Source organism: Balaenoptera borealis (genome assembly GCF_965194805.1).
Source record: "Balaenoptera borealis genome assembly, chromosome: X".
In the NCBI taxonomy this organism is placed as follows: domain Eukaryota; kingdom Metazoa; phylum Chordata; class Mammalia; order Artiodactyla; family Balaenopteridae; genus Balaenoptera; species Balaenoptera borealis.
Genome location: NC_138881.1, coordinates 59167737 through 59181837, shown reverse-complemented (window position 1 = coordinate 59181837; position 14101 = coordinate 59167737). Strand labels below are relative to the sequence as shown.

The following is a 14101-nucleotide window of genomic DNA, read 5'->3' as shown; positions in this document are numbered from 1 at the left end:
GGGGGCGAGGGAAGGGCTGAGGGAGGATCATGCAACGCGGGGAGGGGGGGTGGGGCCAGACAGGGTGGGTAAAGACTGGGGAACTGGGGGGCTCTAGGAGAGAGGGGAGGGGATAGAAACTGAGATCGCGGGGGCGGGAAAGGCTCCTGTTGGCAGCGGCCCTGGGAGACTCTAAGGGGGCGTTCAGCCCGAGTTGTGGGGGGGAGTGAAAGGTGAGGGGGGAGGGGAGCTGGGAGTTGCAGTGGGGTGGCGGGGGCTAGGCGGGCGGGTGGAACGACGGACTGCCTGGCGAGTGGGGCACAGGGCCAGGGCGGGGGGCGCCTCTCCCCACAGGGGGCGCTGTATGTTGGTGGGGGGAGTGGTCATTTGCACTAAAGCCTGTGGAAATGCTTGTCGGTTGTGGTGGGGGCGATTCAAGAGAAATCCAAGTGGATGATGGGGTGTGTCCCAGAACCTATATAAGAAGGAATTCTGGCGAAGACCACCTCTTCTGTCCTCTTTTCTACCCCTAACCTACAGCCCATATCCAGTCATCCTCATGGACCCCAGTGATTTCCCCAGTCCGTTTGACCCATTGACCCTGCCAGAGAAGCCCCTGGCTGGAGACCTTCCAGTAGACATGGAATTTGGAGAGGATCTACTGGAATCCCAGACTGCCCCAACTCGAGGATGGGCCCCCCCTGGCCCTTCTCCATCCTCAGGAGCCCTGGACCTGCTTGATACCCCTGCTGGCCTGGAAAAAGACCCTGGAGTCCTGGATGGAGCCACTGAGCTGCTGGGGCTGGGGGGGCTGCTCTATAAAGCCCCCTCCCCCCCAGAGGTGGACCATGGTCCTGAGGGGACCCTTGCATGGGATGCAGGAGATCAGACCCTAGAGCCTGGACCAGGGGGCCAGACCCCTGAGGTGGTGCCACCTGACCCAGGGGCTGGGGCAAATCCCTCTTCACCTGAGGGGCTACTAGAGCCTTTGGCTCCAGATTCCCCAATAACCTTGCAGTCCCCACATATTGAAGAGGAGGAGACCACCTCCATAGCTACAGGGCGAAGGGGCTCCCCTGGGCAGGAGGAGGAGCTTCCCCAAGGGCAGCCACAGAGCCCAAATGGCCCCCCCAGCCCTTCAGTGGGAGAGACTCTGGGGGATGGAATCAACAGTTCTCAGACTAAACCTGGGGGCCCTAGCCCCCCTGCACACCCTTCCTTGCCAGGTACGTTGCCTGATCAGCTGGAAAATCAAGGATGGGGAGAGGGTGGGGGTAAGGAGGGTGGCTGTGTGTTTGGGGAAGAAGTTGTGGGAGGAGGGTGGAGAGATAAAAGTAGGGATGTGTATGGAAGAGTGGGGGGTTTGGAAGGAGGAGTGGGGGTGTGGTGAAGAAGGTTAAGGAAAGTAGGGGTAGGGGGAGCTCAGTGGCTGTGGAGGAGAAATAGGGGTGAGGTGTCAGGGGGGTGGGTTGAGAAGACTGGGTTTGGTGGCAGAGGTTCCCTTTTTCTTCCCCCAGTGGGCTTTTGGTACCAGGATCCTCCTTCCTTTGGGATTTGGGGAGGACACCAGGCTTCTTGGTTCTAAGATCTTTCTAGCTGTTTTGTTCTAGATGAGACTGGGGTTTCTGGGTTTGATGAATGATAACTAGGCTCTGGAGCCGCCAAGTGCATAGTGATTTCAGAGGAATGGTAGACATGCAGGGCCTAGGATTGTGTCTCTGATAGGGGAGGGCCAGCCTAGACTTGAGAGGCTCGCATTTCTCCCCAATTCTGCCTAGTGTTGTGCCTCTCCCAGGCTGTGACCAGGGTCTTAGGACTTATATAACCACCTGAGTCCAGGGGAACCTCCGCATACATTAATGCTTCCTTCTTCCCTTGCTACCTTTGGGTGGTTGCATTTGTTTTTGTTGATAAACTATAAATGCTTGATGAAAGGTGTGTTACTTGTGTTTCCTTAACTCCCAATGATTGGGACAGAAAGCTGGTGGGAAGGTAGGATTTTTTTCATGGAGAATAGCTGCGCGCCGCTCCCCCACCTTAGTGCAGAGCTCAAGGTAACCCTGAGAGGGGCCCCAAGAAGCCACAGGCACTCGAGTTTTCCCTTTCAGTTTTGAGTAAGTTCTTCCCCAGGAATGGAGGCGGGGGTTGGGCCAGGGAGGGGGTGGTGAAGGCAGGCTCAAGATTTAGGTTGCTTTCTGCTTCCTTTGCAGGAGATGGCCTGACTGGGAAGGCGAGTGAGAAGCCGCCTGAGAGGGTGAGGGGGGGAGGGGATTGGAAGGAGTCTGGTTCCCCCTGTAGCTCTGGGAAGGACAGACCCTTCATTTTCCCTCCCAGATGTTGCTCTGTGGAGGGTGTGTGTGAGGAGAGTTAGGAGGAGGGAGGGAGCGCTTGTGTCTATTGCTTCTTAAGGAGAAAGTCCAGCCTCCTTTTCTCCCCTCCTCCTAAGGGCAGGGCCAAGGGTCCCTACTCTCCCTTCCCCCTCCTATTTCTGTACCCCCCCCCCAAACCCTGTACTAGCGCAGCTGGCCCTTTAGCCTGCCCCTGGTGTCAGCTTTCCTCCCCTCCCCATGTTTCCAAGGTGCAGAAGAGAAGCGAGCGCGTTAGAAGAGTAGAGCCTCCAAAACCTGAGGTTGTGGATTCCACTGAGAGCAGTGAGTAGGCCTTGAGGAAGTGTGACCCAGTGGGATGTGGCGGGCCATGGATCTCCTGGCTCCTGTAGTGGCGCACTCTGCAGAGTGCGAAGCGCCTGTCTCTGCTCTGGGTTGGCATGGGAACCAGGGGCAGTGGGGGAAATTGAAAACAAGAGCAGTGAGAATGGAGTTTCCTGTTTCAGCTCTGCCATCCCTGTCCCTGAATCTTCTCCCTTGGATCCCTCCCTTCCCCTCCCTGGGAGGTTACAGAGTAACTAAGGGAGAGTGACACCGGGTGGCTTGAGATTCCAATGTAATAGGGGCGGGGTATAAAGCCAAGGACTACAGAGATTGGGGATCCCAGGATCAGCTGAGCTACCTGTTGGTCAGGTGGTAGCTGGAGGCCTGGTCCCTCAGCCTTTTCTCCCCGCCCCCCCCCCCCCCACTTCCTCAGTTCCAGTGTCAGATGAGGATTCTGATGCCATGGTAGATGACCCCAACGATGAGGACTTTGTGCCATTCCGGCCCCGGCGCTCTCCTCGCATGTCCCTACGCTCGAGCGTGGCTCAGAGGGCTGGGCGCTCAGCGGTAGGCACCAAGATGACTTGTGCCCACTGCCGGACACCACTGCAGAAGGGCCAGACGGCCTACCAGCGCAAGGGGCTGCCACAGCTCTTCTGCTCTTCATCCTGTCTCACCACCTTCTCCAAGAAGCCCTCCGGCAAAAAGACCTGTACCTTCTGCAAGAAGTACGTGAGGGTCCCGGGCTGTGGGGAGGGCAGGGATCGGGCTGGGAGTAAAGGGTGAGACAGAGACTATGTTGGCAAGAACGTAGCAAAGTGGAACTGGGAGAGAGGTGACTTGGGGGGGGGGGGGGTCCGAGAGTATTTTGGTTCTGTGGTCATTGATCCCAGAGGAGGAGGGTGGAGGCTGATGAAATGAGAGGGTGGTACTGAGTGAATGTGCAAACCTGTCCCCACCTCCAGGGAGATCTGGAACACCAAGGACTCAGTTGTGGCGCAGACTGGTTCAGGAGGCTCCTTCCATGAGTTCTGCACATCTGTCTGTCTCTCTCTGTATGAGGCCCAGCAGCAGCGCCCAATCCCCCAGTCTGGGGATCCCGCCGATGCCACTCGCTGCAGTATATGCCAGAAGACTGGAGAGGTGAGGAAGCTCGATGGGGGCTGATTTACAGAGCCTGGCCAGCCCTGAGCTGCCCCTGCAATCCTGGGGCTGCAGGGGCCAGGCCCTGTGGAAGAGGGGAGTGGGGAGGGGAAGCAGCCATCGTGAGGGAGCATATTCAAGGATAGAGCTTCTCCAGGATGTGTGCAGCTGGCCTTCCTTGCCTCTCAGGACCTCACCATCAAGTCGGCAGCCCGATGTGCAGGTTGGGGGGTCCCTGGGCCCACTGTCTGCTGTGAAGGTCTAGGGTGAGGCGGGGTGGGCTGTCCTTGCACTAGGGTGGGTGGTGGTGGCCAGGCCCCAGCTCAGGGGGTGTGTGTGTGTGTATGTGGCAGGTCCTGCACGAGGTCAGCAATGGCAGCGTGGTGCACCGGCTCTGCAGCGACTCTTGCTTCTCCAAATTCCGGGCCAACAAGGGACTGAAAACCAACTGTTGTGACCAGTGTGGGGCTTACATCTACACCAAGACCGGGAGCCCTGGCCCCGAGCTCCTCTTCCACGAGGGCCAACAAAAGCGGTTCTGCAACACAACCTGCTTGGGGGCGTACAAGAAGGTGGGGCCGAGGGAGTAGTGCATTAGAGGGCTGTGGAAGGGGGTGCGGTCCTTGGGTGAGAAATAAAGGTGCCTGACGGGTCGAGGGCTGGGAGAAATAAAACAAATAAAGGGGGTTTCAATTGTATCTGTTATGTTTTATTTTTGAAGCTGGCTGGTGGATACACAGGTCTTTGTTATCTCATCATCTATACTTTTTTTGTATGCCTGAAATATTTCATGTTTTAAAAATTTAAAAAAATAAAAGTGAAGGGACAAATCCAGCCTCAGCCTCTCCTTCCCCATCCTCACAGAAAAACACACGGGTGTACCCATGTGTCTGGTGCAAGACCCTGTGTAAGAACTTTGAGATGCTATCCCATGTGGACCGTAATGGCAAGACCAGCTTGTTCTGTTCCCTGTGCTGTACCACCTCTTACAAAGTGAAGCAGGCAGGGCTCACTGGTAGGTGCAAAGCCCTCTTCTCTGAGACCCCTGCTGGCCTTCCTTCCACCTCCCATACTCCCTTCTTCTAAAGTAACCCCTGCTGCCCGACTTCAGCCCCAATCACATCTTCCCGTGGATTTCCTGTTCCATCTCTGCACTGCCTTACACCTTCTGTGTGCTCTCTCTCTCTCTCTCTCTCTCTCTTTCTCTCTCTCTCTCTCTCTTTCTCTCTCTCTCTTTCTCTCTCTCCTTTTCTCTCTATGCCCCAGGCCCTCCCCGACCCTGCAGCTTCTGCCGCCGCAGCCTCTCTGACCCCTGTTACTACAACAAGGTTGATCGCACAGTCTACCAGTTCTGCAGCCCCAGCTGCTGGACCAAGTTCCAGGTACTCCAAACCCTGGACCAGGGATAAAGGGTGTGGCGACGTAGAGAGGGTATGAGATTTGGGGTAGGTAGGCCTGGGCAGAGCAAAGAACAAGCCTGACTTCCCCTACCCCTACCCGCCCACCACACACATCTTGCCCCTCCCTTACTTGTCTTCCTTCCCTCCAGCGCACAAGCCCCGAGGGGGGCATTCACCTGAGCTGTCACTACTGCCACAGCCTCTTCAGTGGCAAGCCTGAGGTCTTGGACTGGCAGGTAAGATCCCCACCCCCACCCACATCTTGCTACACAGAGACATCTGTCTGAAGGGGTCCTTCCACTTGGCTCTCGCCAGGTCCAGATGTCACAGCCCTGCCCTCCCCACCCTGTGCCCCCGTCCCAGGACCAGGTGTTCCAGTTCTGCTGCCGTGATTGCTGTGAGGACTTCAAGCGCCTTCGGGGTGTGGTGTCCCAGTGTGAGCACTGCCGGCAGGAGAAACTCCTGCATGAGAAGCTCCGATTCAGTGGGGTGGAGAAGAGCTTCTGCAGCGAAGGTAAGGAGATGGGGAAGGGGCAGAGGGCTCTGTACCTCACAGCTGGGGAGAATGGCAGATTAAGTAAGGAGGGCTTGCAGAGTGGTCCACGGGGCCAGGGCCTTCTGCTCAGGACGCTCTACGCCTTCTGTCCCCAGGCTTTGGGCACGGGAGCTTGTTAGAGGGTTCAGGTGCACTGCCTTGAAAAGGTTGGGTCTCACGGCCATGGAGATTTCTGCGTCTCTGGACTCTTCCCTCTTGCCCCCTTTCCAGGCTGTGTGCTGCTGTACAAACAGGACTTCACTAAGAAGCTGGGATTGTGTTGTATCACTTGTACTTACTGCTCCCAGACCTGCCAGCGCGGAGTCACCGAGCAACTGGACGGCAGCACCTGGGACTTCTGCAGCGAGGACTGTAAGAGCAAGTACCTGCTGTGGTACTGCAAGGTAAGGGGGGCAGCACGTTACAAAGGAGGGAAAAGGCGGCAGGGAGCACGGGCTGTTGTGCTGCCATCAGGGTGTGGGCCGATCTCCAGGGAGGGGGCTCCGGCTTACCCAGCCTCCAAGGGGAGCAGCACGACTTATCCCAGGGCAAAGGGCCCACCCAGCACATTTTAGGGAGGCAGGTCTGACCATCCTGTTGACACCCTCAGGCTGCCCGGTGCCATGCCTGTAAGCGCCAGGGGAAGCTGCTGGAGACCATCCACTGGCGTGGGCAGATCCGTCATTTCTGCAACCAACAATGTCTGCTGCGTTTCTACAGCCAGCAGAACCAACCCAACCTGGATACCCAGAGTGGGCCCGAGAGCCTCCTGAACAGTGAGTCCTGGGCAGGGGGCACAGTCTGTTAGAACTGGCCTGGACTCTTCTGATCCTGGGCCTGGCCCCTTTCTGCTTCCTCTCCCGCTTTCACCTCATCCCTGGCCAGAGGTCCTGGTACTGCGTTCTCTTTCAGCTTCCGGACTGTAGAGGTACTAGAGGAGTCTCGTTTAAAAGTTCTGAGAGTTTAAAAAAAAAAAAAAAAGGTTCTGAGAGTTAGATCCTACTGATTTTCTATAAGGGATTTATTGTAGGGAATGGGTACCTGCCCAGGTAGGGTGGGGCATATGGGGGCTGTGGTTAGTTTTAAGAGAGAAGGAAGTGTTGGCATAAGCTCTGCCTTTAGTGAGAGTGAAGACTGTTGTTTCTAGAATGTTACCCCGGCCTCTCCGCACTCCAGGGGTACTAAACTCCTGAGGGCCATCTAAATGGAAGGCCTTAAATTATGGGTCATTGCTGGGACACTATTTTTCATCCTTGGCAGCCAGGAGCAAAGAATCTTTTGGGCCGCTATTGCTGGGACCTAGACAAGACTAGACCTGGGGGCGGGGGTGGAGGGAAAATTTGAGACTTCCCATTCATATTTGGTGTTCTCTTAATGAAGCTCTCCTGGAGCAGGGGTGAGGAAAACGGAGAGCTAGTGCCTCAGATGAGAGCTTTCGTTTGCTTTGATCTACAGGCCAGTCTTCTGAGGCGAAGCCCCAGACACCCTCTCAAACCAAAGTGGAGAACAGCAACACTGTAAAGACCTCAGAGGAAAATGGGAATCTGGGCAAGGTCAGGGCAAAAGCCAGGGGGGAGGATGGTCTCAGAGGAGGGTACCGTAGTCAGTGGCACTAAAATTCCTTTGTCTCTGCAGATCCCTGTGAAGATCCAAACAGCCCCTGCTGCTCCCACCCCTCCTCCACCCCCACCGCCCCCAGCAACACCCCGCAAAAACAAAGCTGCCATGTGTAAACCACTGATGCAGAATCGGGGGGTCTCCTGCAAGGTGGAAATGAAGTCCAAAGGGAGTCAGACAGGTGAGTGAAGGTGCCGAGACGCCACAGGCTGTGTTCCTTGGTCTTGGGCCTCCAGCCCTGTGCCTGGGAGCTGGACGAGGGGGTTTCTTAGGTGGCCGAAGCATCCTGCATATTGTCATCCTAGAATCCCAGAGTTGTCTCTCAACATTTGGTTCAAGGGCAGTTTTGTGACACTGAGCACGTGTTAGAGCTTTGGGGGGGTGACAAGCACCAGGTCCTGGGTCAGATGTGACCCATCTGGCAGGCGCTCTGAGAAGACCCCTTTTTTGTCAGCAGAAGAGTGGAAGCCACAGGTGATTGTGCTGCCCATCCCAGTGCCCATCTTTGTGCCAGTGCCTATGCATCTGTACTGCCAGAAAGTCCCGGTGCCTTTCTCAATGCCTATCCCGGTAAGTTTTCCTGCCCTTCCTGGTGGGGGCCTCCTTTACCCTCCCAGGCTTGAGACCCACCCTGCCCCCTCCCTCTCACCAGCCGTTCCTCTCATCTGCTGGTGTGGTTCTTGGCGTTTAGTTGGGATTCGTGCCTCCAGGTGCCTGTGCCCATGTTCCTGCCCACTACCTTGGAGAGCACAGACAAGATTGTGGAGACCATCGAGGAGCTGAAGGTGAAGATCCCTTCTAACCCCTTGGAGGCCGACATCCTGGCTATGGCAGAAATGATTGCAGAGGCCGAGGAGTTAGACAAGGCCTCATCTGACCTTTGTGGTATGCCATGGACAGCGGCGGTGAGGGAGACAGGGTGCTGCCAGTCTGTCTCTGCCTAAGGGGGCGGAGAGTGGTGATCTCGGTGCCTGGCGGGATGGGGGAATAGTTGGGATCAGCCCCTGAAAGCCAGTTGAGGGCGCCAAGTAGGAGCTGCAGGGACTAAGCCAACCTCTCTGCCTCCCAGATCTCGTGAGCAACCAGAGTGCAGAGGGACTTCTGGAAGACTGCGACCTGTTTGGGCCAGCTCGGGATGATGTCCTGGCCATGGCCGTCAAGATGGCCAATGTGTTGGATGAGCCTGGGCAAGACTTGGAGGCGGACTTCCCCAAGAGTGAGTAGGATTCAGGGCGTGCCCGCTGTGTACAGTAGCATTTGCGCCGTCAGGAAAGGAGTGTTGCTTGTTACCCCGAGCATGACCCTAAACCGAAGACTCTCACAGGGAGCGGTGCCGGAGATACCAGGACAGGCAGACCATTCTATGCTTGAATCTTGTTGTTTTTTTTTTTAATTGTGGTAAAACACATAACATAAAATTTACCATCTTAACCATGTTTAAAAGTTTACAGTTCAGTAGTGCTAGGAACGTTCCCATTGTTGTGAGTTTTTGTGTGTATGTCCCTCTGAGCACGTTCTCAGTATATAGCTTTGTCCTGGTGACTACAATGAAGCTGTCTCAGAGGCTCATCTCGAGTCAGGTGAACAAGTAGCAGGGGTGGGGTGGGAGGACTATGGGGCTGAGGTCTTAGAAAATTGATTTCTTCTTCCTTTCCCCTCTAGATCCTTTGGATATTAACCCCAGCGTAGATTTCCTGTTTGATTGTGGCCTGGTAGGGCCTGAGGATGTGTCTACTGAACAAGACCTTCCCCGAACCATGAGGAAGGTGAGGGCTGGGGCTGCTGTATCCACAGAAGAGGGATGGAGGCTCAAAGGGCGGGGTGGGGGGTGGCTTTCATAGCCAAGTCAGCAGCCTTAGTTTCGCCTTCCCTAGCCTCCTTTCTCCACCACTGTGAATGCTAAGGTACAGCCAAAGTCTGCTCTCTCCCCAGTTCATCAGAGGTTATAAGAGCTCTTCCTGGGGTTCTGCGCTGTGGAAGCTTGCTGTGTTCTTTCATCAGTCCCCACCTCCCCTGGTGGTGAACACTGTCCTGACTAGCTTCCATGGTGCCCTGGCCTTACCTCCACCACTCCCTCCTTTCTCTTCCCCTCCAGGGTCAAAAGCGGCTGGTGCTTTCAGAGAGCTGTTCCCGGGACTCCATGAGCAGCCAGCCTAGCTGTACTGGACTCAACTATTCATATGGTGTCAATGCTTGGAAGTGCTGGGTGCAGTCGAAATACGCCAATGGAGAAACCAGCAAGGGTGATGAGCTGCGCTTTGGCCGTAAGTACCCAGGGGAGGAGGAGGGGAAGGGGAGCAGGGGCAGGGCTGTGATTCAGCTGTAGATGTCTACAAGTGATAAGGCTGTGATCACTTAAGGGTATCCTGTGAAGATGGGGAGGAGTTGCAGAATAAGGGGAGCTGCCGTCTAGGTTTCAAGGCTGAGGGCTCTTTGTGTAATTGGTGGGTTTGTTCTGGAGCTGGACGTGACTAAGGGGTGAAGGGGTTAATGGTGGAGCTAAAGGAAATTCTTAATGTGCAGTTGTCTTAATGCCAGCCACCTCCACTGTGTATCACTGCAGCCAAACCTATGCGTATCAAAGAGGATATTCTGGCCTGCTCAGCTGCTGAGCTCAACTACGGTCTGGCCCAGTTTGTGAGAGAAATCACTCGACCCAACGGTGAACGATATGAACCTGACAGTATCTACTATCTGTGTCTTGGCATCCAACAGGTACCCCTTGCGCCCTGCCTCACTTGCCGTCACTTAACACAGCAGGCAGAGTCCCACCAGAAATGATCCTGTCCCACTCCCTGTTCCTCACCTTGTTTCCTGCCTTGAGCAGGCAGCTTGCCTTTCATCTCCTACTCTAGACACGACAAGAAATGAGAATACTCTTCTAAAATCAAAGCTGTGTTCCAGGACTTTTGACCAAGGAGCAGTCTTCATTGCTCTGCGGGTCCCTTTGTCATCCTGAAACCCACTTTAGGAGGGGAGGGATGGGCAGAGCTGGGTTCCCTGAGTGGTGGGGTAATGTTTGGTTCCCAATGGGAGACGTCAGCCATGCCTCAGCTGACAAGGGGGTCTGGGCTTGTGAAGAAGCGGCTGTGACACATCTCTTCCAGACTTCCTCCTCTTCCAGCAAGGCCTCAGCTCCTCAGAGCTGTAGGTATACCTGGGGAGAACCACTCTGGATCACTAAATCCAGCACCTGTTTCCCGTGGGCTCCTAACTGTCAAGGTCGCCATGCCTGGGGCCTTCGGCCTCATCGTCTTTCCTCTAGGGCCTAGAGTCTAGCTCTATGTGTGTCTGTTTTTCTTTTTCCAGTACTTGTTGGAAAATAACCGAATGGTGAACATTTTCACGGACCTTTACTACCTGACTTTTGTTCAAGAACTCAACAAGTCTCTGAGTACCTGGCAGCCCACACTCCTCCCCAACAGTAAGGGACAGGGACTTAGCAACCCCTCCGCCCTTTCCTCCGTTCTTCCAGTGCACCATTCTGAGTCCAGGGCTCTTGGGTCTGCCACTCTTCACAAAAGGGTCTGAGCGTAGACGTGTGTAGTTGGGTGCCTCAGGGTTAAGAGCTAGAGGAGCCAGAGCCCCTGTCCTTGAACATAAGGAGGGGATCAAGACTTAGGTCTGAAGAGCTATCTCTGGGACCCAAAATGGTGACCAGGGTTTGAGTGGTAAGTGAAGGAAAAAAAGGAAGAAGTTGTGGGACTCCTCAAGGTTTACGTCGACCTGCCTGTAACTTGAGGATGGTGAGCGAAGGTCTGAATGCAGGTGGAAACCGTTAAAAAAACTATCCCCCCCCAAAAAAACCCCACCCCAAACCGAACCAAAACAAACCCAAAAATCCAGCCCTCCTGTGCAGTATAGCGAGGCGTCAGGGTTTTACATGCAGTGGTCCCTTACCGAATGAGTCTGGCGTGCCCAGTGCTTGTGAGCGGGACATGTGGGAGCAGAAGCGGTTGGGTTTGTGTAGTCAATCCCTCCTGACCAGCCTCTCCCCCTTGCCCGTTGCAGATACGGTGTTCTCCCGAGTGGAGGAAGAGCACCTCTGGGAGTGTAAGCAGCTGGGGGTCTACTCGCCCTTTGTCCTTCTCAACACCCTCATGTTCTTCAACACTAAGTTTTTTGGGCTGCAGACGGCTGAGGAACACATGCAGCTCTCCTTCACCAACGTGGTGCGGCAGTCCCGCAAGTGTACCACTCCTCGGGGCACCACCAAGGTGGTGAGCATCCGCTACTACGCCCCCGTCCGCCAGAGGAAAGGGCGAGGTACGAAGCTGCCCCCTCCTTTGCTTTTCCCCCTCTCTGCCCTCCCCTTCCGTGCCCCACCGTGCCACCAGGTTGGCCCTCTCCATTGCCCCCAGCTTCTCTATCCTTCCGTTCCTGGGTTTGCAGAAAAGATGAAAACAGCCAGTCCTTCAGTCCGATGGGCAGTGGCTATTGCATAAATAGGAGGTCACCCAGCTGCCTGTTTCCCACTTTTCCTCATTTCAGGGCAGTTTACTTTTGGGGCTTGGGGGGGTTGGACAGGTGGGAAGCTGTTGGGTGGGTTTGGCTGAGGGGAAGAGTTGACAAGAGTGAATGACAGCCTTTCTGTCACTCTTAGCTAGTGGGCATAACTGCCACAGCACCTTGGTTTCCATTCTGGCCCTGGAATCAGTTCCCAAGGTCCCTTCTGAACCTGAGCCTCTACCAGGACTAATGTGCCAGGGGCTGGGGCCATCGCTGTTTATCCCGGAAGGCAACCCCAATCTTGCGGTAGGGTCTGTTTTGTCAGTTTGTCTGTGTAACTTCTGAGATCACCTCTTCAGGAAATCAACTTGGGGAAGATGATGGAGACCTTAGCAATGAGAACCAGGGTTCACTGCAGAGCAACACCCTACAGAGCGTTGGGTTGGTACAGAGAGACTGACAGACTCTTCTTCTGCCTTTATTTCTCCATGAGACTGTTTTGTGTCCTGAGGCCTTCCCCCCGTGCCCTGGACTGTGCTCTTGGAGGTGCCTCGTTGAGACTGCACTTTTAAGGAGTCTGGTTCATTCGTCTCCTCCACAGACACCGGTCCTGGGAAACGGAAGAGAGAAGACGAAGCCCCCATCTTAGAGCAGCGTGAGAACCGCATGAATCCCCTCCGCTGCCCTGTCAAGTTCTATGAATTCTATCTCTCAAAATGGTGAGTTGGCAGGTTCGCAGGAATGGCATAAGCGGGGGGGACCCACAGGCTCTACTTCGCCCAGGAACTGATCTCTGTCCTCCCGCCCCACCCCCACCCGCACCCCCACCCCCACCATTGCAGTCCCGAAAGCCTCCGGACTCGCAACGATGTGTTCTACCTGCAACCCGAGCGGTCCTGCATCGCCGAGTCACCTCTCTGGTATTCTGTGATCCCCATGGACCGCAGCATGTTGGAGAGCATGCTCAATCGCATTCTGGCTGTGCGTGAGATTTATGAGGAGCTGGGTCGTCCCGGGGAGGAAGACCTGGACTAAGCCCACGTGCTGCCCGGATCCATCTTTCACACCAATGTCTGTCCCGTGGCCACGTCCCACAGGGCGACTGGCCCAGGAACCAATGCTACTCATTCTGAAGGGCGCTGACTGCCCTTTTCTACTCATCCATTCCCTGCCTTCCCTAGGAATCCCTGGCTTTTGTCTTCTCCCAAACCACTTGACAACCACAGGGCCCCAGTCCTCTGTACTGAGGGACTGGTCTCCCAGTGATGGGCAAAAACCAGCTAGGCCATTTTCTTTATGTTTCAGAGTAAACCCCTTCTCCTGGGGCCAGACTCTGGGTGGAGTGTTAATGGCTCTGGTGATCCTGTTGGCTTTGGGTTTCCTGACCCATCCCACATAGGTAAAGGCCCTTGTTCCTAGGTTTGGCCAAGGGAAGAACCCAGCTGCCTTCTCTGCCCTGTGCCCACTCCCTTCTCTACTCTTCCCCGGTACCAAGCTAAAGGGTCTTGTATGAAAGATACGAGAGAAACCATGAAAGTAACGAGGGGACCATTTACCTAAAACACAGAGCTTAGGCAGTCTTCCCGTCCCACGAGATAACTGGTGGTTGGAACCTCCTCCTCGCCACCTTGTTCCCCCTCTCCACCCCTGTAAGCATCAACCCTTGGTGCTGCGATTAAATAAAATCTTCCAAATGCTTTCTTTCCCTCAAAGGCAGAGAATGACTCTTAAGTATGGGGAGCAGACTCCTGTCCCCTTGGTTTATGTGTTTGTCTCTCTCTGCCATCTTAGGTTGGCATGAGCCATGGTGTCAACATGCTTAGCCCCCTTCTGTAACTGCTTCCCTTTAGTTCAGTGGACAGAGTTCCCAAGGCAAAAACTACCTTGTGACTTGGGTTGGGGCTGGGTTCCCCACTCTTGTTCTTCCCCCATCGTGAGAGCCAGGCCTAGCCTGTGTGGGCCCTGGGTCATGCAGGATGGGATCTGTAGTCAAAGGATAGGTGAGGAGCTGTGGGCGTGGGTCCTGCCCCCACTGCCTCCATCTCCTCTCTTCCCCATCTTGCCTCTGTAGTTCCAGAAAACTCTTAGCATCTGGCAAAGGGGGTACCCAGTTCTTTCCCTGTTGGCTTTGCTGTTCCCCCGCCTCCTTTTTGTGTTTTTATAACTGTCACCAGTTTAGCCACTGTTTAAATTGTATATATTGTTCTGAGGCGCCTGGCCTGTCCCTTCAGTGAGCCATGCCCGCCCTTGTGTTGTAGTGAGAAGCTGTTGTCACGACTAACCTTCTGTCTCTGGAATTGTTTGTTTCAAATAAAGAGTTAAAATTG

General features: G+C 55.0%; 1 protein-coding gene across 7 annotated transcripts in view; it reads left to right on the top strand.

Moving 5' to 3' along the window:
• ZMYM3 (zinc finger MYM-type containing 3) overlaps positions 1-14101 on the top strand; it is a 15487-nt gene extending 1386 nt beyond the window's left edge. For 5 of the 7 annotated variants that reach the window (XM_082377013.1, XM_082377014.1, XM_082377011.1 and 2 more), the window contains exons 2-25: positions 520-1205; positions 2190-2233; positions 2558-2630; positions 3064-3358; positions 3596-3773; positions 4127-4345; positions 4638-4788; positions 5040-5155; positions 5323-5409; positions 5537-5687; positions 5940-6112; positions 6319-6484; positions 7164-7261; positions 7344-7506; positions 7783-7895; positions 8036-8210; positions 8395-8541; positions 8988-9091; positions 9421-9589; positions 9889-10040; positions 10635-10749; positions 11337-11591; positions 12376-12493; positions 12617-14101. In XM_082377013.1, the coding sequence (XP_082233139.1) occupies positions 539-1205; positions 2190-2233; positions 2558-2630; positions 3064-3358; positions 3596-3773; positions 4127-4345; positions 4638-4788; positions 5040-5155; positions 5323-5409; positions 5537-5687; positions 5940-6112; positions 6319-6484; positions 7164-7261; positions 7344-7506; positions 7783-7895; positions 8036-8210; positions 8395-8541; positions 8988-9091; positions 9421-9589; positions 9889-10040; positions 10635-10749; positions 11337-11591; positions 12376-12493; positions 12617-12809 (4122 nt within the window). In that variant the 5' untranslated portion in view covers positions 520-538 and the 3' untranslated portion in view covers positions 12810-14101. The remainder of the gene's footprint in view (positions 1-519; positions 1206-2189; positions 2234-2557; positions 2631-3063; positions 3359-3595; positions 3774-4126; positions 4346-4637; positions 4789-5039; positions 5156-5322; positions 5410-5536; positions 5688-5939; positions 6113-6318; positions 6485-7163; positions 7262-7343; positions 7507-7782; positions 7896-8035; positions 8211-8394; positions 8542-8987; positions 9092-9420; positions 9590-9888; positions 10041-10634; positions 10750-11336; positions 11592-12375; positions 12494-12616) is intronic. The other 2 variants (XM_082377016.1, XM_082377015.1) reach the window with 2 other exon arrangements.